Genomic DNA, 24,445 nt, shown 5'->3' with positions numbered 1-24,445 from the left:
GCTTATCAGCATTTCCTTTATTGCGTACAGAGGAGACACCTAAAAAAACCTTGCTATTTATAGCTTTTCTGCATGTATTACAAGACTTTTTCACACACGAATAAAAATGACGAGGTGCACGGTACATCGTTGAGCAAGCTCCCTGACAAGATGACGCAGTCTTCAACGCGTTCGCTATCACTTGGCTCATCTGAAAACAAAATAAACCATGGTAAAATACAGTCAGCCCAGGGTCGGCCTTAGGTAATTTGCGGCCCTTGACGAAGCAAATAGGGTGGCCTAAAATAAAATATAAAAAAATTAAACGAATAGTAAGAAAAGAATTATAAGCCGTACTGTATCTATATCTACATCAAACTGACTTGCTTACTTAATCCTGTGCACTCCCAGGGGAGCACAGGGCCGCAACCACACCTCTCCACCGAACTCGGTTCTGAGCAGCTTTCTTCATTTGGATGGCTGCCTGGTCGTGAGGTTTGCGCGCTAAACTGTCGTTCGGATTTATCGATGGTCGAGGGTTCAAATCCTGCCCGCTCCCATAACCCGTCGTCCTGCGGGAGGTTTGGACTAGGAAGTAAACTATCTTCAACTCTGAAGGAACATCCGAAACATGTAAAACAAACAAACAAACAAACATCTGCTCCCATGTCATTCCAGTGCCCTCAGCTTCACTGATGACTGACCTCTTCAAGGTTTGCTTTGGTCTGCCCACTTTTCTTTGTGGATTCCAGTCAAGTGCCTGTCTTGCAACATTGGTAGCTGGTTTTCGCAGGGGGTGTCCTATCCCGCTCCATTTTCGTTTTGTGATGTCTTGGGCTATGGGCTTTTGTCTAGTTCTCTCAACAAATCGATAGTAGTTATCTTTTCTGGCCACCTTGTTCCTAATATCCGGCGTAGGCATCTGTTAACAAAGGTCTGGAGCTTTTCCATATTTGTTTTAGTGACTCTCCAAGTTTCTGAACCGTATAGAAGAACAGACTTAACGTTTGTATTACAGATTCGTATCTTGATGTGTAGAGATAATGCCTTAGAGCGCCAGATAGTTTGAAGAGTTGAAAAGGCAAACCTAGCTTTATTGATCTACATCAAACACATGCGTTAAATTCATGTAGCGCCGATAGCGTTAATGTGATTCTTGGAGTATTTCATGATCACCAGATTAGAAAATACTTTTTTGATATTTCATTAAAAGAAGAAGGAGTAGCTATTATAAGCCTTCATTTCATTACGTCACATCATTTCATGTACTTTTCACAAAAAACATCAAGGACAAATAATGACGTAATGTAATTATATTAGAACAATGATTAATGATAATAAACTTATTTACTTAGGTCCAATGATAATAAAAAAGTTGTCAATATTTATTGGCACACGCTGGGTCGCTGGCTAGTCTAACTAACAACCTCTTTTAATCTTGAAGCTAATGTGGTTATAATAGTCATCCAGTATGGGGAAGATCGCAGGCCAATGGTTAGGAGAAAGAGAATATCCCTGAGACACATCCAGAAAGCGCTATCAAAATTTGCCCCGTCGCTCGTTGTCCATTTTTGGCACGAAGGAATACATAAAATGGCGTCTGAACGAGACAGCTAAACATCTCAAGAAGGTCACAGGACAAACGTTTTATGCCCAACCAAATGACCTTACCGAAGAGAGGAGCAGAAAACGTGATAAAAATAAAATGACCTCTGCCGGACAAGACAACGAACTTATCTGCCTCAGAGCTGGTTAAATATATAGGTCTCAACTGGGTCTTCTTAAGCAGGTACAATACTACATTGAACTTCAACTATACAAATGAAGATTGAAGACAATTTCTTTACTACGTTTTTTTTTGGAGATAAAGATTATAGTGTCGATATGAGAATAATATGAGAATAAAAATGTCATTTATTTTGTATGGGGTCGGCGATGGTTTATGCTTATGATAAAAAAAAAAACTATAATAATAATGATGATTGTTATTTTGATATATATGTATTTATTATTGTTGGATCAAAGTAATAAGGCCGGATTTTTGTAAAGCAAACTTACATTTATGAAAGAAGCCACTAAGCGCTGGATCTCTGAATTCCTGACCATCATGCCATTGATACCTGCCTTCAATTTGTATGTCATCTAATCCAATCCAGGTAGGCCTGGTTCTTCTCTGTAAAATTTTCATTTTATCCCAAGTATCGAAAACACCCAGCCTTGTTCCGCTAACTAACATAAAATAGAGAGAAAAAAAGGTCATTAACTCAATTTCATCAAACAACCAATCATTAACCCTTAAAAACGCGTATGGTAGTTAAGCCTCTCAGAATAGTAATTCCGTTTCGTTTGCACTCACTGAAAAACAGCTCAGCACTTTAAGGGTTAAGTAGATTGGCCAGGGGTACCTAGAAATAGCTTGCAATGGCATGTTCGTACCTCACTCGGTCAGACTCTATCACCGCCACTCATTGATCAGGGAACATGAAAAGCACCAAGGTACCTGTGTGTAGTCGTTGAATGAACTCTTTATGTTGTCTGTTGTATGTACGTGTATTTTTCTGTTGTGTTGTCTTTATATGAGAAAAGAGTCCTTGTAATCACAACAAATTTCCACAAGGATCAATAAAGCAGGCTTAGTCTTAGTCTTGGTCTCATAAAGCTTCTGACAACTAGTTCCAACTCCTGGCATTCTCGTGCGGTTTAGATATTGGGTCCGGGGGAACAGTTAGTGCAGACATGAGAACTGGCAAAAATAAGTAACTGGCGCCTAAAGAAGTAACCTTCAGGCATGAGAGGCTCGTTAGCCAATGGCTAGCCACCTCGAAGAAAAGAAACTCTGAATCCAAACCTCTTAAGTTTTTGTTGACCTAAGCATGGAAAAGGTCTTGGGAGTCGACGTTGAGGAAAATCAGGATAGGTAACTTTTGTCGTGTGCGCGTGAAGTTTTCTTTGCATTTAGCGTATAGGAAGTAGTTTCTTGTAAGTGCGTTTTGTTGTCTAAAGTATTGTGTATGTGTGTGTTTACGTCATCCTTAGTTCCAGCAAGAGAGGGAGAGAGAGAGCTTCGTTTGTGAGCTGGGTGGCTGGTTTCCTGTTTCCCCCCTTGTAAGGGTACGTAAGTACATAGTTTATTAAGTAGGCTGATCTTTCGGTACGGGTGTCGCTATTGAAAAGTCCTTTCTTGTAGCGGCATCGCTAGATCTAGGTTTTCTTTTCGTTTCAGGGTGTTAGGCTTTGGGCTATGGGAAAGTGTGTCGCCTTTCCGCCCTTGGAGTCATAGCAACTATCGTTGTTGAGATGTAGGGAGTTGATGTTCTGTAGGGCGCCGAGATGGAGTGTGAGTGTGAAGGTGTGTGTTATTGAAACATATTGGTGTGATATTATACTAATTATTAATCAAATGCTAACTTCAATGATATTGATGTATAATGTGAATATGTTGGTAACTTACAATTAAGTATAATTAAATATTGTTCCTGTTGACAGCTGTTGTTATTCACTAAATGTTCAGTTAAGTAACTTTTATTCAATGTTCGTATTTTACAATGTAAAATGTTTTTACATGTTTCGGATGTTCCTTCAGAGTCGAAGATAATTACTTCCTAGTCCAAACCTCCCGCAGGACGACGGGGGATGGGAGCGGGCAGGGCTTGAACCCTCGACCAACGATAAATCTGAACGACAGTCCAGTGCGCAAGCCGCACGACCAGGCAGCCATCCATGCTATTACCTTTAGGTTCTTGTGTTACTCTGTTCAGGCTGGGGATACGGGACCGTAATATCCTACCCTAGCTAATCTGAAATCCCACCCTGACAACTTGCAGTAGAGAATGCTACACCCTGGCACAGGTTAAGACGCTGCTAATCCTAAACTGTATCTCGGCACTTGCCTTTTCTTCTTTTGTCACATCAACTATGTTGAGAGGGAGGGGGGGGTTGCTTTGTGGGCAATACATTCCTAACATATATAACGCTTGTGCATTTATTACTGTTAGATCACCCAATGGTTTGCCTCTGAGAACGTACAATGGTACGAATGCAGAATGATGCTTGTTGTCAGGTGGGTTTAGTCGCTTAGGTAGGGTATGATATTATGGTCTCGTATCCCCAGCCTGATCAGAGTAACACAAGAACCTAAAGGTAATGGCATGTAAAATACGAACATTGAATAACAGATATTCAACTGAACATTTAGTGAATAACAACAGTTGTCAACAGGAACAATATTTAATTATACTTAATTGTAAGTTTCCAACATATCTACATATATCTACATATATATCAATATCATTGAAGTTAGCATTGGGTTAATAATTAGTCTAATATCACACCAATAAGTTTCCATAACACACCTTCACTCTCACACTCCATCTCGGCGCTCTACAGAACCTCAACTCACTACACCTCAACAACGATAGTTACTACACAACTCCAAGGGCGGAAAGACGACACCCTTTCCCATAGCCCAAAGCCTGAAACGAAAAGAAAACCTAGATCTAGCGATGCCGCTACAACCAAGAACTTTTCAATAGCGACACCCGTACCGAAAGATCAGCCTCCTTAATACAACTATGTACTTACGTACCCTTACAAGGGGTGGAAACAAAAATCCAGCTACCCAGCTCACAAAAGAAGCTCTCTCTCTTGCGGGAACTAAGGATGACGTAAACACACACACACACAATATTCTAGACAACAAAACGCAACTAATATAAACTACTTCCTATACGCTAAAACACCAATATTAAATGCAAAGAAATCTTCACGCGCGCACGACACTTGTTATAACTTTATATTTAAATTAGCTCTGTAGAAACATTAATTTCTCGCGAAGTCTAAGTGTCCCAGGGTTCAGCTGTAATTACAAAACACTAAATGAAAATCGATGCTATGTGTGTGTGTGAGTGTGTGTGTGTGTGTGTGTGTGTGTTTCTATGTTGACGATAGGAAGATATTAGCGATAGGTTGTGTATGATGCAAGATGTGTTGTCATTGGTCTTAGATAAGGAAGACGGTTCCAGAACTTGAGGCAGAACGGTTGTGTTATTTAATTGAGTTAGAAACATTATATCTAAAGTCTAGTACATTTATTTATCTCATATCAACTTGCTTTTGTCTATATCTTAAGGAAATCTCTATTTAGAATTGCTATTGCTCTCAAAGAAGTTTCAACGAACATAACAGAAAAAATATTTTTTAAACAGAGCTTATCTAAGGGAAAGAATCATTATATACTGCCATTTATATGAAAATTACGGGGCTATCTTCCTTTCTGTAATAAAAAACCAAATTATTTACTTAAAGTACTAAACGCATTCTCTTGACATTTACAGCACACTATTTATCCTATTTAAAATGGAACTTCAATTAAAAGTGAAAAAAGTAGATAGGCTGCATGGGCTATTACTGAAGTGTTGCTGGCATTGGAGGCACAGGTAGCGTAGGTATATCTCTATTAGCCGTATTAATTGTTATTTCATCTGCATATTAAGCGAGAACTGTTACAGTAGGCCCTATTTGCTCAGCATATGACGTCAACAGAAAAATGGTTAAACGCACTTTGAATATACTACCGATTTTGAATGCTCCAAATATCTCATTTAAAAAATAATATAAAATAGAATATGAATTTATATCCTTAACTACAAATCAAATACAATGGGTTTATTCCTTAAAAAGAAAAAAAAAATACTCTACAGATTGATAAAGTTGATTTAGATTAAGGCTTTGAGGGTCGCTGCCAAAACTTAAAAGTCTTCAAAAAATATTATCTGAAAATAAGAGAAACTGTACAAGTTTTCAACAACAAAAAATTTCACTAATACAAGTTTTATTTGCTATATATTAAATTTTTATTTATACTCGCCTACTCTCTATTCTCATTTATCAAATACAATCAACTATTTATATATTTATATATATATATTTTACTATCCGGTGATATCCGACCGGAGCCGAATAGCACCGGATAGTAAAAAATGCCGGATATTCGGCAGAAGCCGGAGCCGGAGCGACTATCCGGTGTACCCCTAATATATATATATATATATAAACGCAAAATTTCTAAACTTACGAGTCTTACTGTTTTTTATATGTTAGGGGCTATTTAACAAATTAATTAACATTTCCTACAAATGACCTCATTTTAACTTCTATTTAACTCACTTTGGCAGTAATTTTTAGCATTGTCAAAGGTGTCCGACCAAAAAGACCATTCAAGGCACATGAATGTATTCCCTTCTTGCTCCAGTTCATAATCTGCATTCGGTCCTTCCCGACACTTGGCTTCCAATTCTTCGATGTTACTTTGTATTCCTTCTGTAAGAATTCAGTATACGAGATTACAATAAAGTACAGGCTTTTGTTTTGTTTTAATAACGGTGATGTTAGGGTAACTAGTGTTATGCTCTTCCGCTGTGTTTAGTACTTGAAATGTAACTAGATCTAAGTCCAATTGGATCAGGGGTGGACTGGGTATCAAAACCGGCCCGGGCATTTCTAAACCATCCGGCCCATAAATTGTATATTATATGATAGACATCCAGTTCTAGGGCTACCTGTCCTCAAAATCATTATGTTAAATTTGATAATGTATCGATAGCAGTACACATGCTTGCAGTGAACACTGTGTCCTTAAAAGGAATAAAGGCTTTATGCTGCTTTTTAATCGTAAAGTGTATAGGCCCTAAAAGGATGAAGCTCTACCGATGTAGGCTATTACATTGTCTCGGAAAATGTGTTCGATTAAATGAGTAGGCCTTAGTAGAGTCTGTAAAAGATTTCCCCTGAAAAAGGAATACTATGAAAAATTTAACAATTTAATAGTGGCATCACTGCGGCCCTTACCTTATAAAAATACAGACGTAATTTCGAAAAAGAAGATACATACTGTGGTCCTACCGGCCCATTTGGATACCGGCCAACCGGGCATTTGCCCGAATGCCCATATAGCCAGTCCGCCCCTGAATTGGATGTAACACTGAACTCAATACTGGAACAGATAACTCCGACGAAAGAGCATAACTTATCGATTGTTGGCCTTCCGTCGGTGTTATCTGTTCTCAGTATTGAGTTCAGTGTTACCTCCAATTGGACTTAGACCTAGTGACATTTTCAAGTACTAAACACCGTGGAAGAGCATAACACTAGCAATGCAAGAGCAACAGTTGTCAGGGTTCAATGTATATGCTTGTTCTTGTGTTTCTTGACTAGGCTCACTAGGGGGGGGGGGTTCACTTATACGAACAATTATTACTTGATACAGTTTGACTCCAGATATCCACTCAATTAGAATAACTAATTACTGAATAAACTCCAACTCTTGATAATAACAATGAATAACTTTAATATTCAATAAATGACATCGACTCTCAAATAAATATTAATTCACAATCGCTAGTCCATCAACTCATAGATAGAAATACATAAACACCAGTCCATCACGTCTAATGAAACCTATATACATAACACCAGTCCAGGAAGCAACGTCCAAACTTCCTGGACCGGGAGCAAGACCTTACTGACTAACACACTCTCTCGCACACCCAACGAAGACTAAATCATTCTGTCGTAACACGTGTGTGACAAGAGGGACAATTAGGGTGGCTACTTTTATTTTTTTATTAGAGTTAGTCCCCTTTATTACTTAATTTAAGTCCCTGTTAACTGTTTACAATGGCTACTCTCTCTTGAGTCTTTCAAGTGACCAGTGTAGTTTGAACTAAATCTCTATAACATTTAACTAATATTTGTGTTGTTGTACTATTGCTGTGTTACTCAATAGGAGTGTGCCAAGTAGACTTTATTTATCTGTTAGTACTAAGTTGGTTTATGTAAATGGTATAGGTCTACTTAGTCTCTTATCCTCTCCTGTATGTTTTTTTAAGACATCTTTTGTTTAGATTCGAGACAGTAGTGTGTCTCATGAATGACGTCATTTCATTGTTTATGCTATCATTGTAAACCATCTTTTTGGTGTTTGACATAAAATGTCTCATGGACGACGTCATTTTATCGTTAATGCATGTATGATATTATTATAAACCATCTTTTTGGTTTTTCGGCATAAGACAATACTGTGCCTCTATGATGATGGTTCTTTAATTATATTGATCGGAAACTGTCTTGCTACTTTGCTTTGTTTCAATATGTCATTTTCTTTTGTGAGCCCTTATTGCCATTTACATTTTCCATGCTCTTTTTCTTTTGTTTGTAAATAAACTCCTTTTTTTTTTGTTGCAACTGAAATCTCAGACTTATTACTTGTCTGTCTCAGTAGTTTTGTATATCTAGAGGCTATAGCTATTAGCCTAGATAATATCATTGGGACCACAAAGTACCACTGGACTAACTTGCCAGTACAGTACAGGTCACTGGTCTTATGACATATCCAAATACTAGGTCACAAAAGACTATTCACGTTCATAACAAGGGGATATAAAAACTAGCATACCAAAATAACAAAGTAACATTCATTCTCGCCATACCTCCCCCTGACAACGGTCTCATTTAAAAAAAAAAAATTGATATCACAGTATTGGACAAAGTTGAGAAAATGTTTTTTTTTTATACAGATAACAATAGGACGGGTTTCCTAAATGAGCCAACTGGAATAATTAGAATTTAAGTTTTAACTAGAGGCGCGGTGGCTGAGTGGTAAATCGATTGTATTCTGAACTGAGGGTCTCTGGTTCAAATCCTGGTGAAGGCAGGGATTTTATTTTTATTTCGTGATATTATGGCGCCCTTGAGTTCACTCAGCTCTAATGGCTACCTGACATTAGTTGTAGAAAAGTAAATACGTTTAGACTTTGTGCTGGGCACATATAATCCTTGTTAACCTTGGGCCACCGAAACATATGACCTTTACATTATCTGCCCCATAGATCCCAAGGTCTAAAAGTGGAACTTATGTTTTTAACTGATATGCTCGAATAAATGAGCACATGAAATCGAGTATGATATAATTCTCTTTTTCTTCGAAGTAGTAGACATTAATTTATGAATAGTAATGTTATAATTATAATTATAATTGGTACGTCTTAAAGCCAAAACGAAAAGGCGTCGTATCTTGATAAGGGAGCTGCTGTTTGCCGATGACGCGGCACTCGTATCTCACTCACAAGGAGGTCTACAGAAGCTAGTGAACGCCTTAGCAGCTGCTTGTCAAGAATTTAGCCTTACTATAAGTCTCTCCAAGACCGAAATCCTGGCACAAGACGTCGCAGAAATACCTATAATACAAATTGGGAACCACACCCTTTCAGTGGTGCAGGAATTTACCTACTTGGGTTCAACAATTGTCAGTAACCTAGACTTAGACATCGAGCTGACAAAAAGGATAGGAAAAGCTACCACAGCATTGGCAAAACTCTCCAAGCGCGTCTGGGAAAATGGTAAATTGACCACAGCGACCAAAATCCTAGTCTACAACGCCTGTGTTGTGAGCACTCTCCTTTATGGCAGTGAAAGCTGGTCAACATACATGTACCAAGAGCACAGATTGAATAGTTTCCACTTGCGCTGCCTGAGACGCATAATGGGCATCTCTTGGAGGGACCATGTCTCCAATCAGGAAGTTTTGAGATTGGCCAATATGAACAGCATGTATGCTCTCCTGACACAAAGAAGATTACGCTGGCTCGGACATGTCACCCGCATGCCAGATGGTAGAATCCCGAAAGATATCTTATATGCTGAGCTTGTGGAAGGAGTCAGACCCAAGGGCCGCCCAAGACTAACATATAGAGATGTCTGCAAGCGAGACATGAGAGCCTCAGGCATCAGTGAAAGTATGTGGGAAAACATAGCCAAAGACCGGAGTGCATGGAGACAGACTGTGCGTGCTGGGACAACCCTTGCTGAGAACAAAAGAATTGAAGCGGCTTTAATCAAAAGGGAAAAAAAGAAAGCTGCCCTGTCTGCTAGCCCTAAATCAGAGGCATACACATGTACGAATTGTGACAAAGTCTGCCGTTCTAGAATTGGCTTGATTAGCCACACCAGATTCTGCCCCGTCTCAAGATTAAGCCAAAGCCAGTGACTCACTTGGGCGCATCCATTGCCTTTCGAGACAAAAGGAGCCATATAATGTTATAATATTTTGCTTTAACAATTGTACAGTACCATCATAAGAATGCAGAACTAAAACCTGTTCAAGCAGATATTTCTTAACTTCGACCTGCGAACCCTGCGAGGCCCACTGCAGCTGTTGTTTCCTGCGGTTTCTAACTGGTATCTACAATTTTTGAATTAGACAGCAGATTCTTGGTTCCATTTTTAATGGCTATTTGTTTACTTTAATGTGGGTCCACGACACAAATCATATTAAAGATTTGTTCTCTAGGCAAAAAATAATCTTAACAAAAAGTGAATTGATTGAAAGTTGTAAGCTATACAAAAGTGATTTTTAAAAGATGCTCTGAAATTACAAATTTTATTGACAAAATGTCCAGAAATGTCTTTATCGACCATTATTTATAAAAGTTAAAAATTCACTTAAAATTCACGTCTGTTTGTGAACAAAAGCGCTGTTGGCCTTAGCAAGCCCATTGATGGTTTCTCTAGACAGTATCTACAACAGGTCATCACTGGGTCAAATTGCCATAGCCTAAAAAGTGTTTTTGTTCTAAGAATTTCACATTCCACTTCAATCAAAATAAAATCCACAAAAGAAAAATTATCTAAAGGGAAAGAATTCCGTACTTAAAACTTTATCTTTTAATAATTTACAAGTTATTTCCCTTATTCGAAATTAAACAAAAATAATTAATTGCCAATAATAATTAATAATTATAATGTTAGGTACAATAAATAATTAAAGTATCAAGTTGACTAAACCCAACAAATATAGCCATATTTGTGTATACTGAAGTATTAGTTTCCCTTGTTGGTATAAAAAAAAATTACTAGTTATTAATTATCTAATTGGTTACCTTAACCCAATAAATTTAACCATATTTCTGCATATTGAAGTATTAGTTTCTTCTTTTGGAATCAAACAATATAATTAATTTCCAGTAATTAATTGCCTAATAGGTTACTCTTTTTTATATTGATTCATGTCTTGTCTATTCCAATACATAAATGTGAGAAGTTTCAGCTTGATCCGAGAATGGGTGCGGGAGAGGAAACACATACGCACGTTTTACCAAACAGACAGAGTGAGTAAATACAAGCTTTGTAATGAGAATACCTGGCCCAGGTTAGATGCCTCTCAAGTGTTTCACAAAGAGAGGCCAACTGAGGGAGACAAAGAAAGCGATGTCTGCTGAGTGCAACTTGGATGGTGTCGTGTTAAAGAGTGTGCGTGTGTTTTCAAAGTGATGATTTAGAAGGGAGTATTTATTGTTAGTTATATGTCACAGTCTTAGTTGACATTGCATGATCTTAAGTTCACATCATGTTAAGAGCTTAAAAGACACGTGGAATTCCTGATGTAGAAAACAGGAAGTAGAATGAATAAAGTTGACTTTGAGTTCAGTCAAGTCCAGTCAGTAAGGTCTTGCTCCCGTTCCAGGAATGTTGGACGTTGCTTCCTGGACTGGTGTATATATATGTATATAGCATGAAAGTCGATGGACTAGTGATTGTTGCTTAATAATATTTGAGAGATGATTTCATTATGCGCTTATTGAATATTAAAGTATTATTCGTATTTCAATGGATATCTATAGTTGGAGCTCCAGTGTCACTAGTAGTAATTGTTCTTATTGTTACCCGCTGAGATGCGGACGTGATTTGTAACTAACATATATCGGATACATTTGATACCGCTGTTATGCGGATAGGATTGTTTATTATTTCTTGACTTGTAGCACCAACAATGAGTGCAGTATTATTATTATTGTGTTGTAAAATAAACTTCATGTTTGTCTGCTGAAACGGAATTAGGTCAGTTTATAGTATTGTCTTGTCACGTGTCAAGAGTACTTCAGGAAGCAAGAACCCAGCATTACACGACATTCGCATTCTGCAACGTTACGCCATTAAACCAGTCATTGACATTATAGATAGAGAGCACTTAAATTAATGTTTTGTAGAATGATGTAAGTAAAGCGGCTCTGTCGTAAGCTAGTTTAAGTACGCTAGACGACTCAAAGATGCCAGAGTGTAAAGGCGTGATTAGATTTGTAAAAATAAAATTTATTCCATTTTATTTTCAAGCTGTGGATCCACATGGAGAGCAAGCATAATAGTATCCCGCATTGCAGAATCCATACACAACAGTCGTAGAAAGAAGGGTGAAAATGCAACGCTCGCCTGGTGATTCAACCTGTGATCGCTGCTGTGTATCAAGGATTGGCCTCTTTCGTCACACCAGAAGCTGCAAAGGAAAACGAAGACGCCATACTTCTCAAGTTATATTTGTCTATAGTGTAATAAAAGTTATTTTATGTTATGCAAGACTTCTGCCGTTCCAACTGATCGACCCCCTCTTTTGCGATGAAACTACACATCTCATGCCAATAGATAATGTCCTGGATTCACAGATCGCGTCGGCTGACTACACACACACACTACTACAACTACACCATTACCAAAGTGATAACTATAAATATAAATACCTATAACTGTGGTGTAGAGAATCAAAAGCGGTATTGAAAATCTCATTGTAGATAAGACAACAGAAGGACCTATATACTTTATGGAACGATGTCGTAAGAATGTGTCACCAATCTGTGTCTTTCCTAACATTAGTATACGCATTATTTATAAGCATGTTTCGACCACATAAATAATAATAACCACCTTTATGTCAACGCATTAAACATGTAAAATCTTGAAAAATAACATAAGAAGACAAGGATATGTCTTTATCCATGTGACAAGTGCAGTGTGTGTGTGTGGGTGCTATCTTATGTCTAGGGTGTTATTGAAAGAAGACTTGACTTGCACAAAATGGACCTCCTTCACCAATCGTAAACAAACAACATTTAGCCACGTGGCGCTCTATATGTTCTATATAATTTACGATCTCATGTTTAATTCATGATGGTTGTCACGTGACAGTTTTTTCCCATTGTTTTATCAATAAGATCACGTGACTAAATGTTGTTTGTTTACGATTGGTGAATGAGGTCCATTGACATACAGGTCTAGATATAGCTAATCTGATGACTTATACATTAAGTAACTAAATAAATGTCTCATCAAGTCAATGCGTTTGAACAAGACGATTGCATGTTTACTCGCTCTTAAGGCAAGCTAGTTAATTAGTTAATCAATAATGATCTAACAACGACAAAATAAAACCTACTTACATTAGTCAAAATAATTTAGAAATACACCAAGTGCATACAATGCAAAAGTAACTACAATGCATACAACTTATTATATTTCAATAAAGTGGTTCTCTAGCACACCAGAAATCTACATACCATCAATCCGAGGAGAAGGGAAATTAGTCTTGTGATTAAAGACAGGAGACCCATTTTGAGACTCATTGTGACATGTAGTGATTTTTAGACACCTAGCGTAAAGCGTGCTAGTGAAACGAAGTAAAGGCTCTCAGTTTGAACAGAAACCACCTCAAACTTTTTATTGACCCGGTGACCCCATCTTTTAGTTAAAACTTGCCCGCGGAATACTAAGATATAACAGCTACATAAATGGACAGTACAAAAGTTACAAATATAAAATAAAAAAATTATTTGGAGATAAATTGAGATTATAGTTTTGTTTAAAATAAAATTTAAGAAAATGACTTGGATAATGTTTATGAAATTGAATGAATGTATTTAAGTATGGCTCAAAGCTAGTTAGTAGCAACCCCTAATCTCCCCGAGTTCTAGTCGAGTTCTTTTATTTCTGATGAGGCTCATAGCAGTACTGAATCCTCGTTCTAACAAAGCGGTCGACAGCTTCTGAATAATGATCCATAATGTGGGATATAAAATTAGAATCTGTTTCTTTACCAGAGTTTGGAATCCTTTTTGGAAACATTGGTTTGACTTCTTCGTTTAATGATATTTGTATTAGGGTGCTATGCATTAGTATGGATTGGGGTCTGAGTATGTATGTCAAGCGTTGGAAATATTCAAGTGAAGAATGTTTTCAAATCTCATGTATGTAAAGTAAAGTTCCTCTTTCTTACCTTGTGGTTTACAGGGCAGATGATTTCTGTGGCCTACAGTTAACGAGGATGTCAAGTGGCCAGCACAACGACCAACCGCCTTTACTTTTCCCTAACTAATGTCAGGTACCCATTTGAGCTGGATTGAATCAGAGACGCCCAAAGATCCAGAAATTAAAAATCCCAGTCTTCACCAGGATTTAAACCCGGGACCTCCAGTTCGGAAGCCAAGCGCTTTACCGCTTAGCCACCGCGCCTCTATTAGTTGTATGTAGCAGTTGATTATTATTAAAATTATCCGATTCGGATAAACTGGCTATTAGCAAATATTTTTTTTTGTTCTATGCAAGTTTCATCTCTTTGTGAATCCCATAGGTTCGTATCCTGGACACCCAGAGTCCGCGGACCACATTTTTAGAACCTTTGCACGATAGTCAGTGAAGAGCCAGTCTCTCATTCCTGTATTCTGAGTAAAATCATTCCATGTTGTAAGGACTCACACTTAGGCGCATGTTTGACCAATAACGGTCACTCACTGAGAATGTGTTGTTATGCACTTAGTTTTGTTTAGAGACGCACTTTAGTAGATGGATATTGAACGCGACGTTTTAGTGACTGCACAGTTAGTGGGTTTGATATAGACTTTTAGTTTAGTTGCTTAGAGACTCTTGAAGGGATAACATCATTGTAGTGACTGACTCGACTGGACAAATTCTGTAATGAAGTTAGTTATTGTGTTATATGAATTTGGGACTAAGTGATTCCGTATCGAACCTTAGTGATTGTGTATTGACCCTTAGTTTTTTATGTTTCGAACCTTAGTGATTCTGTTTCGAACCTTAGTGATTCTGTATCGAACCTTAGTGATTTTGTATCGACTCTTTGCGATTCGTTATCGAGCCTTAGTGACAATATGCGTTTCATGTTAATGCTCGTAATTCAGTTGAACAGTACACTCAAGCATCAAGAAATATTTGTCGCTTTCAAACGCTTATCTAATTAATTACTCTTGTTAATATCTTTGTTGGATTATCTAGTTTAAAGTTATATTTCTTTTCAATGTTAATGAAGCATTGAGTTAAATCCAGCATCTTGCTAGTAACAGCTTGCTTAGAAATGAATTATATCATAGAATTTTCATACACCAGACTGAAGATCATTTATTATAATTAAACTGACAGAGACATGAGAAGCATGTATATTACTTAATTCGTCAACCTAAGTCTCTTGTTGAGGACTATATGGTCTTAGCATTAAATTATTAGCTCTACAACTGTCGTTGTTATTTTGACTAGGGATTTATGTGTTTAAGGTTTTTTACTGAGGTAAGTACGGTATTTAGATCTTTCAGTTCTAAAGTGGGTTCTATATTTGTTTTCTGTATTTTATATATACTAACTGTGCTAAACAGAGGAGCTCCTCGGTACTTTGAAAAAATACGAATTTTAACTGGTTTGGTCATATTAAAATAATAAGGCTTGTCTTCCGAAGAATAATGAGAAAGCAATGTTTTCCGTGGATACGCAGCCCAAGCTGTGACCTACATATTTTGCTACATTCAAATCAGGCATAACCGTTGTCGCAGATGGTCGATTTAGTTTTTTTTTAACGTCTGCGTCTGTCCTTGGCAGCAGATTTTCTTCTGGTCTCAAATGTATATCCGTTTGTAAATGATCTCTAGCTGTCTCATTCTCAAGCCGCATGCAAACAGGTGCTATTTTCTATGTCATTTAAATCAAGTTCGCGCCTAAGCTGGTCTTTAAAGTGTTTTCGTGGGGCACCTCCGTTACGTCGACCACCTTTTAGCTCACCAAAAAAAGACTGCTTTTAGCATATGTTCCTCCCCCAGACGGGGGAGTCCATGATGTAGGTCATAATATACTGTCAAAATGTATTTTTTTAAAAGTACTATGAGGAATAGTGAAAGGGAGATAACAAAGTAAGCGTCTTACTTATTCAACATATTCATTTAGATGAGTAGACCATTATATGAACTGAACTGCGTAGTGGTTTCCAAATCAGGGAGCTTTCCGTCTATTTGTTTTCAATTAGGGTGTTTTGATAAACAGTTTTGAAGGACATGGTCAACATTCTCTGGTGACACTTCACATAGGCAGTTTTAGAGCTTCGGATCTTAAACTTGCAAGAAAATAACTTCCGGTTTAGTCGATCCTGAGTACAGTGTCGTAGCTATGGTGGGAGGAGGGGGAGAATTTGAAAATTCCCCCGGAGACCCCAAATGAGTGTTTTTAACATTAAATATTAAATATTACGCAAAATGCAGGGGCCCCCAAATAGGTGAAGCCCCCGGGCCCCAAAATGATGGTCAATTCCTAGCTACGCCCCTGCCTAAGTAGATAAGCCTCTTCAGCCACCTGCAACGTAATGTGTGACAGCCATTATTCAGCGTATAGTTTACACTTTTTGTTTTTCAAAATTTGTAAAATTAATTAAAACCGGTGAAAGCCAATCAAAAACTAAAGATTTCTTTCCCTTGTTCAAGAAACCCAGTAAAATAATTAATAACAAATAGTTAATTAACTAAAAAGCTAATGTTTTTTTTTAATTGATTAATGTGTTGCCAGGTTCAAAGATATAATAGTGCGAAATTTCAGCTTAATCCGAGATTGAGTGTGGGAGAAATAGCGTGTACAAAGACAGACAGAGTGAGTTGATACAAGCTTTGTAAAATGGGAGGTTTATAAATGTCAAACGTCTGGATAAGAATATGCCCGATGTCTTTTTACGCAGTTCTGGCAATCACTCATTCTACATTTATCTTTCGTGCTACTAATCAGTGCTACTAGTCTGTGCTACTAGACAGTGCTACTAATCAGTGCTACTAGTCTGTGCTACTAGTCAGTGCTACTAGTCAGTGCTACTAGTCTGTGCAAACTAGACAGTGCTACTAATCAGTGCTACTAGTCTGTGCAAACTAGACAGTGCTACTAATCAGTGCTACTAGGCTGTGCTACTAGTCAGTGCTACTAATCAGTGCTACTAGTCTGTGCAAACTAGTCAGTGCTACTAATCAGTGCTACTAATCAGTGCTACTAATCAGTGCTACTAATCAGTGCTACTAATCAGTGTTACTAATCAGTGCTACTAATCGGTGCTACTAATCGGTGTTACTAATCAGTGCTACTAATCAGTGCTACTAATCAGTGCTACTAATCAGAGCTACTAATCAGTGCTACTAATCAGTGCTACTAATCAGAACTACTAATCAGAACTACTAATCAGTGCTACTAATCAGTGCTACTAATCAGTGTTACTAATCAGTGCTACTAATGAGTGTTACTAATCAGTGCTACTAATCAGTGTTACTAATCAGTGCTACTAATCAGTGCTACTAGTCAGTGCTACTAATCAGTGCTACTAATCAGTGCTACTAGTCAGTGCTACTAGTCAGTGCTACTAATCAGTGCTACTAATCAGTGCTACTAATGAGTGTTACTAATCAGTGCTACTAATCAGTGTTACTAATCAGTGCTACTAATCAGTGCTACTAGTCAGTGCTACTAATCAGTGCTACTAATCAGTGCTACTAGTCAGTGCTACTAGTCAGTGCTACTAGTCAGTGCTACTAATCAGTGCTACTAATCAGTGCTACTAATCAGTGCTACTAATCAGTGCTACTAATCAGTGCTACTAATCAGTGCTACTAATCAGTGCTACTAATCAGTGCTACTAATCAGTGCTACTAGTCAGTGCTACTAATCAGTGCTACTAATCAGTGCTACTAATCAGTGCTACTAATCAGTGCTACTAGTCAGTGCTACTAATCAGTGCTACTAATCAGTGCTACTAGTCAGTGCTACTAATCAGTGCTACTAATCAGTGCTACTAATCAGTGCTACTAATCAGTGCTACTAATCAGTGCTACTAATCAGTGCTACTAATCAGTGCTACTAGTCAGTGCTACTAATCAGTGCTACTAATCAGTGCTACTAATCAGTGCTACTAATCAGTGCTACTAATCAGTGGTTTTCAATGTAATAACAAGGAAAGGGAGAAAGAAGGGAAGGATCTACGCAACTACAGCTACATCTATCAATAATGTAAGAGTTACTTCCCTTTTTTGATATCAAACAAATTAATACATTTTCAATACTTAATTGACTAATAGGTTATTTGTTTTATTCATTTTTCGTTACGTACAATAAATAAATATTTTAAGTTTCAACGACATTTTAGAATGTGGAAAAAATTAACGTGTTCTATTGCACAAGGGGACGAAACCCCATATATTTAGCCGATTATGTGAATACATTATGTGAATTTATTTCCCTTGTCGATATAAAAAAAATTACAGGAATAAATTGACTATTGGGCTAGACTTGTGAATAATTCATGTCTGTCTGTGCTAATGAATAATGGTGTAAAGATTTTATTGGATCTGAGAATGGGCTGTGGGAGAAATAGGATTTCCAGACAGAGAGACAGAGTGAGTTGATTTAGGTTTTGTAAAAACACATTTCATTGCACGTGCAATTTGGTTCCTCAGTCGTCCTTTACTTGATGGTCATAACGATTTATCTTATCTTTCTATCTTATATGATACAGACGTTACTTAAAAAGAAAGAAGATGATTACGTCCTACGCGTTATGCATTCAGTCATGCATATCAACCAATGACCTAAACTCCGTCAAGTCACTGGTTTTCGTGGCTAGCTCAGGCAACATTCCATGTTCTAATAGCACTAGGGAAGAAGGAGCTTTTGTACAAATTTGTCCTAGCATATGGAACAGGTAACACTACCTTATCTTTGTGTCTGAGTATTTTATTAAATGTTGTTTTTGTAGTTGAAGATTATTTTTCAGTGTTTTATGTATAAGTGATGGGGATGGCCGAAAATATACTGTTCAAACCACCGCATTCTGACTCTTTTCTCTACCAGGCCTTCTGCTAACACTACTTAACAACACAACAGCACATCTAAAACATCAACTTGACAACAAGAGCTTCAAGTAACAAAGTGGCGGTTTAATTACAAATACATCGACAGCCAATTCAACACAATTGGCTACATCAAATTCAAATGCTTTCTTGAACTTAACAGAACTGCCTAACTAAACATTACTAGTCTCTCTAGCCCGTACAGCTACATTCTCGAGGACTGACATGGTACCGCACAGTCCTTACTGCTTTTCTGTCCTGGACTCAACTGTCTATTGTTACACACTGTCTCTCGACCGTGAAGGCTCTTGATCACATGACCACAACACAGATCATACTTGCGGTTATTAGCAGTACTGTCCCGTGTCTATCGACAGCCGTTGACCAGTTGACCTGAGTGATTGGAGTGAGTGGTATGTATCAGTAGGCCGCACACACATTAACCCTTTCAGTCCGCCACTGGAGTTACAACAATATGTTGTCACTTTTTCCATATTGAAGAGACTGACCCACGGTAAACCAGTTGAAACAAAAACTCTAGTCATAAGCCTATTTATATTTCTCGTTTTCATTAATATTGTCTAGATTTAGGCTAAAGTTTTTTTGTTTATAAAGGCTTATCTATAGGGGAACAACTCCGCCTTTAAAGTTATATTTTTCAATAGTTAACTAGTTATTTCCCCGATTCGTTATCAAAATTAATTAAACAATTATCAATAGTTAATTGACTGATTGTGTTTTTTTTAATTGATTCATGTTTTGTTACATACAATAAATACTTGTTTAAAGTATGTACTTGATAGGAGAATGCGTGAGGGAGAATTACTGCAAACAATTGTTTACAGGGGACTTAACCCAACCAACGACACAAAGGTAGAGCACATTCGTCGTTCCATATGCTAGGACAAATGAGTACAAATGCTCGTTCTGTGCATGTGCTATTGTAGAATGGAATGGGTTGCCTGAGTCAGCCAGGAAAACCAAAGACTTGGCATGATTTAAGTAATTGGTTAACATGAATGACTAGATTGACCTAGAAACACGCGTAGGACGTAATTATCTTCTTTTTTTTCAAGTAGCGTCTGTATTTTATAAGTTAAGATAAGATAATTTAGACACATATGTAACTACTTAAGGATTAGTTTTCCTTGTTGGTATTGTTATAGGTTTAGTTTAATCGGGAATTTGAGGAGACTATAGATAGACTATTTTGGACGGAACTAGGGAATTATGGGATATTAACCGGATAAGGAATGATGGGATAATTTGACAGTTAAGTAACGTCATACTCTTTAATGGCGTAAGCATGACATCAATTTAGTGGTACTGTTGACCTATGGACTGTGCCCCTTCGTTTTATAGATTAAATACTATTTATCAAGTTATACAGTTTTATCAAGTCATTCATAAAATTTAATATATGTTGTCTGGTTGAAATCGAACTCCATGAGTTAGTAGAAAGACTTCATTATTATAGACCTAATTACTAAAACAACCACAACAGTATCAAATGAAATAATAAATTACGCTATTAGTTGACTAATTGGTAACTTTCTATTTTATTTATTCAAATCTTGTGTATCCCAATAAATGGGAGCGTGGGAAACAACGTGTTTATAGTAAAATTCACCTTCACCCGTCCCTTGGTCTGTTTGACCTTTGGGGTGCCACATATGATCTGTCGACGGTCTATCATCGTGCAAACATTTTACCAGACAGAAAGAAAGAGTGAGTTGCTATAAGCTTTGTAAAAAAAACAAGGAGAAACTAACATATCAAAACATTGGTTCTGTGAAGTAAAGAGCTATACGATTACCACTGGTCTTTGCTTGAAGTACCACCATAGGTACGCAGGCCAACAGAAGCACGAAGTTACCACACGCACTGTAGCCAATAATAACGCTGCCGATTGCATTAATTTGTATACAGTTCATGTTTTAATCAACAGAGTAAGAGTACTACAAATCTTCTATTGATGATTAATCATGGTGGAGATGATTTATAAAAACAAATCTACAAACACATTCTTAACAAGAAAAAACATTTTTTTTAAAAATATTTTTTAATGAGACCTCTATCATTAAACTACAAATATATTAAAATTGTAATAAAAAAAAAATGAAAAAAAGTCTTTGAGTCAATTTATGTATAGTCAGGTGCTTGATTGACATAACGTTGGACGTCCATATTTTCTAAATCAGCCAAGGAGAAGGCATACTTGTGCGATAATTATTGGTATGTTTTTTTTTTATATGGGCATTTAAGTCTAACGCTTAACTCTTTCTCTCCGTAATTATTTTTTCACGTTTTGAAGGAATTCTTCATTTGCTCATTATTATTTCACTACCCTGTTATGATTGGGCTTCAATAGCTTTGTTGTTTGTTATCAGAAAATGGTATAGAATTAGAGGGAAATGCATACTTTTTATATAATTGAAAGTCGAGTATAAAAAATTAAACATTAATTACATTAATGAGGTCAAAATCAACGATGGTATCGTCGATTAGGAGAGAAAGAGTTAAGATATATAACCTTAGTATGTATTACTTAACTAAAATATCTACAGCAATTATATTTTTGACGTTCCCTCTGCTTGTGGATACCCCCCCCCCGAGGGTGGCTCCTGGGGGATCGTACCGCCTTGTCTCTACGTCACTACGCCTCTGCTAGCACTAGACATAAAGTTCTGATTTAGAACCCTTAAGAGCTAGCCTAGATATACTCTTAGATTAAGAATGTTGATGTAATCTATATTAGATTTACGTAAAAATGTAAGAAACGCTTATAAACTTCAATAGAATTACATCTACTTTAAAGTTAGTCAGTTATCGCACTATTACTGTAATACGTCATATTGTCACTAGTTAGTCTAGACCTAGATTTGTAAGTCTGTAGCTAAATTTACATTTATTTTTTTACTTTGAAAAATTATAACGGTCAAACTAGAGTTTTCCCCATGTGGCCCAACGAGCTAATAAATCTTTTCTCAGCGATACACATCACCTGTTGAATTCATATGACAATAGAGCAGTATTCGAGATCAGCGCCCACCCTCCACGAAGGAATGACTTAGAGTGCAGCGGTTCTCAACCTTTTAAGCTCTGCGACCCCTTTTTACAATCCCCCACTCTTCCGCGACCCCCTCCCACACACACACATACAGCAATAGAAGAGTAGACAATACCAATCCATATTTTCGATGGTCTTAGGCGACCCCTGGCAAATGGTCAATCGACCCCCTAGGGGGTTGCGATCCACAGGTTGAGAACCCCTGACTTAGAGGTATTGTAAAAATAGAATAGTTTCATAGTACACTTAGGCCTAAATAACGGAAAACGTTTAACAGTACTTTGTTTCTGTTCATGTATTTCTCCTAAACACACAAGCAATGCAATATCGGACGTTTTTAATTAACTTCCTCGCTGTGACGAAGCAAGGAATGGTAGATATGATATGAGTTAATCAGTTACAAACTAATCTTTACTTTCACTATCAGTCACGCTCAGTGTTTGCGCTAAATGTTTTACTTAAAAATACCTTAACCCTTAAAGTGCTGAACTGTTTTACAATGAGTGCATACACAATTCTTATGCTTAGAGGTTAAACTACCACACGCGTTTTAAGGGTTAAATGTGCTGTAGGAAATATGCCGGGTTCAAAAATATTATCTCCCCTTTCCTGGTTGTTTCACAAAAACAATTTAGTCATACAGTCTGTATAGGTGCTTTTAGCATTTAACAAAACAAACACAGGTTTATGCAGGTCATATCATTTATACCAGGCTGGAGTTCTGTAATTGTTTTAATCGTGTCTATTTGAGCTTCAGTAGATTATGAAAATGTAAGCCATATCCTCTTTGAATGTTCCCTCCTAATCCACCTTAGGCAGACCCTACTTCCACTACAGCCCAACATAACCATCACTCTGTACGGCAGTGCTGAACAACTGAAGAAAACAGCACACTATTTTTCCTTGGCACAGTCTGCAAAAGAGCTGACAGCTCAGCAGCAATAAAGCTGGCTAGAAGAAGAAGAAGAAAAGCTTTTTAAATCACAAAAAATTTTTTACAAGATATATTGTAATTTGAAATAACTGACACGAGATCAAAATCCCTGTTAAATACTTTTAAACTAAAAAATGACAATTTAACAGATAGATCTCAAAAACGGCTCCATTTTTGTTTCTATAAATTTAACAGTCGATGTATATAACTGAGAGAAGAATTACTAGTTAGTTGGCTAATTGGATTCTTCCAAGTAAAAAATAAATAAATGTAACTATGGCTGGAGACTATTAGTATGGAGCCAAGATGGCGTACGATGCCTCCGGAGCCAACCTCAGGTGGGGGGGGGGGGGGGGGGGGAAGGCGCCGCACGCAGAGTTGTGACAAAAAAATACAATTATTGTACATATTTTAGTTATGGTTATTTGTATTATAATATTAAATATTTTTTTTTATTTACAAGCCTATATGTGTATGTGATATTCATGGGGGAAGATGTACTTTGCTCCGGGCACACGTTCTGCTCACTACGCCTCTGAGTGTTAGATCTAGATGTCCATATAATAAACATACCAATAAATAATCGCACGTGTTTTCCTCCCTGGCCGAATCAGGAAATGCGTTATTACTAGCAGCTGGCGGTTGTTTGTAAAATGTTTGTAAAATGTTTGTAAAATGTTTGTAAAATGTTTGTAAAATGTTTGTTAAATGTTTGTAAAATGTTTTACATGTTTCGGATGTTCCTTCAGAGTTGAAGATAATTACTTCCTAGTCCAGACCTCACGCAGGACGACGGGGGATGGGTAGCGGGCAGGGTTTGAACCCCTGATCATTGATGAATATAAACGACAGTCCAGCGCGCAAACCGCACGACCTGGCAGCCATTCATTCGATACCCGAATTGAAACAAAAATTATTATTTTTATTTATTTAGTTTTTATTATTTTATGATATCTAGAACGTCGTTGTGGGGGGGGGGGGGGAAACGTTTTATTTAAAAAAAAATTTTTCTTGTTTCTTTAATCAGACAACGGACCTTATTCACCAATAAAAAACAAACAACATTTAGCCACCTGATTCTCTATCTATTCTATACAAATTACGATCTAATTTTAATACACGATGGCTATCACGTGACAGTTTTTTTTTAATGTTATTTTATCAATATTATCACGTGACTAAATGTTGTTTGTTTACGATTGGAAAATGAGGTCCATTCTTCCTTTATCAAGCTGGTAATTATTTGTAACAGTGATTAGTATATTCTAAATAACTACTGAATGTATTGTGAAGAAAACGAATATTAATTAACACCTCCCTATCTCCCAAATTTGTCCAATCATGTGAAATAAGAAACTTAACTTTACAACAAAATAAAAGTATGTCTACTGTTTTGAATCTTTATACGGCCTATTCCAATATTAAGACTAGCACAAATGGTTTAATGTAATTATCATATTCGTATGTCACATGTGTGTGACACTATTA

At 37.1% G+C, this 24,445-nt stretch overlaps 1 protein-coding gene across 1 annotated transcript; it reads right to left on the bottom strand.

The window, feature by feature from the left end:
* On the bottom strand, window positions 1-12,686 carry LOC129926147 (CD209 antigen-like protein D). The gene is made up of 4 exons (XM_056028277.1): window positions 12,546-12,686; window positions 6,145-6,297; window positions 2,038-2,208; window positions 1-190 (listed from the first exon to the last, which is right to left on the bottom strand). Exons 1-4 carry the CDS (start codon window positions 12,673-12,675, stop codon window positions 78-80), a joined length of 567 nt encoding a protein of 188 aa, XP_055884252.1. The 5' UTR covers window positions 12,676-12,686; the 3' UTR covers window positions 1-77.
* Window positions 12,687-24,445: the final 11,759 nt, after the last annotated feature.

This window comes from Biomphalaria glabrata, chromosome 5, assembly GCF_947242115.1.
Source record: "Biomphalaria glabrata chromosome 5, xgBioGlab47.1, whole genome shotgun sequence".
NCBI classification, from domain to species: domain Eukaryota; kingdom Metazoa; phylum Mollusca; class Gastropoda; family Planorbidae; genus Biomphalaria; species Biomphalaria glabrata.
The sequence above is the reverse complement of the archived record's forward strand: the minus strand, read 5'-3'. Positions and strand labels throughout refer to the sequence as shown.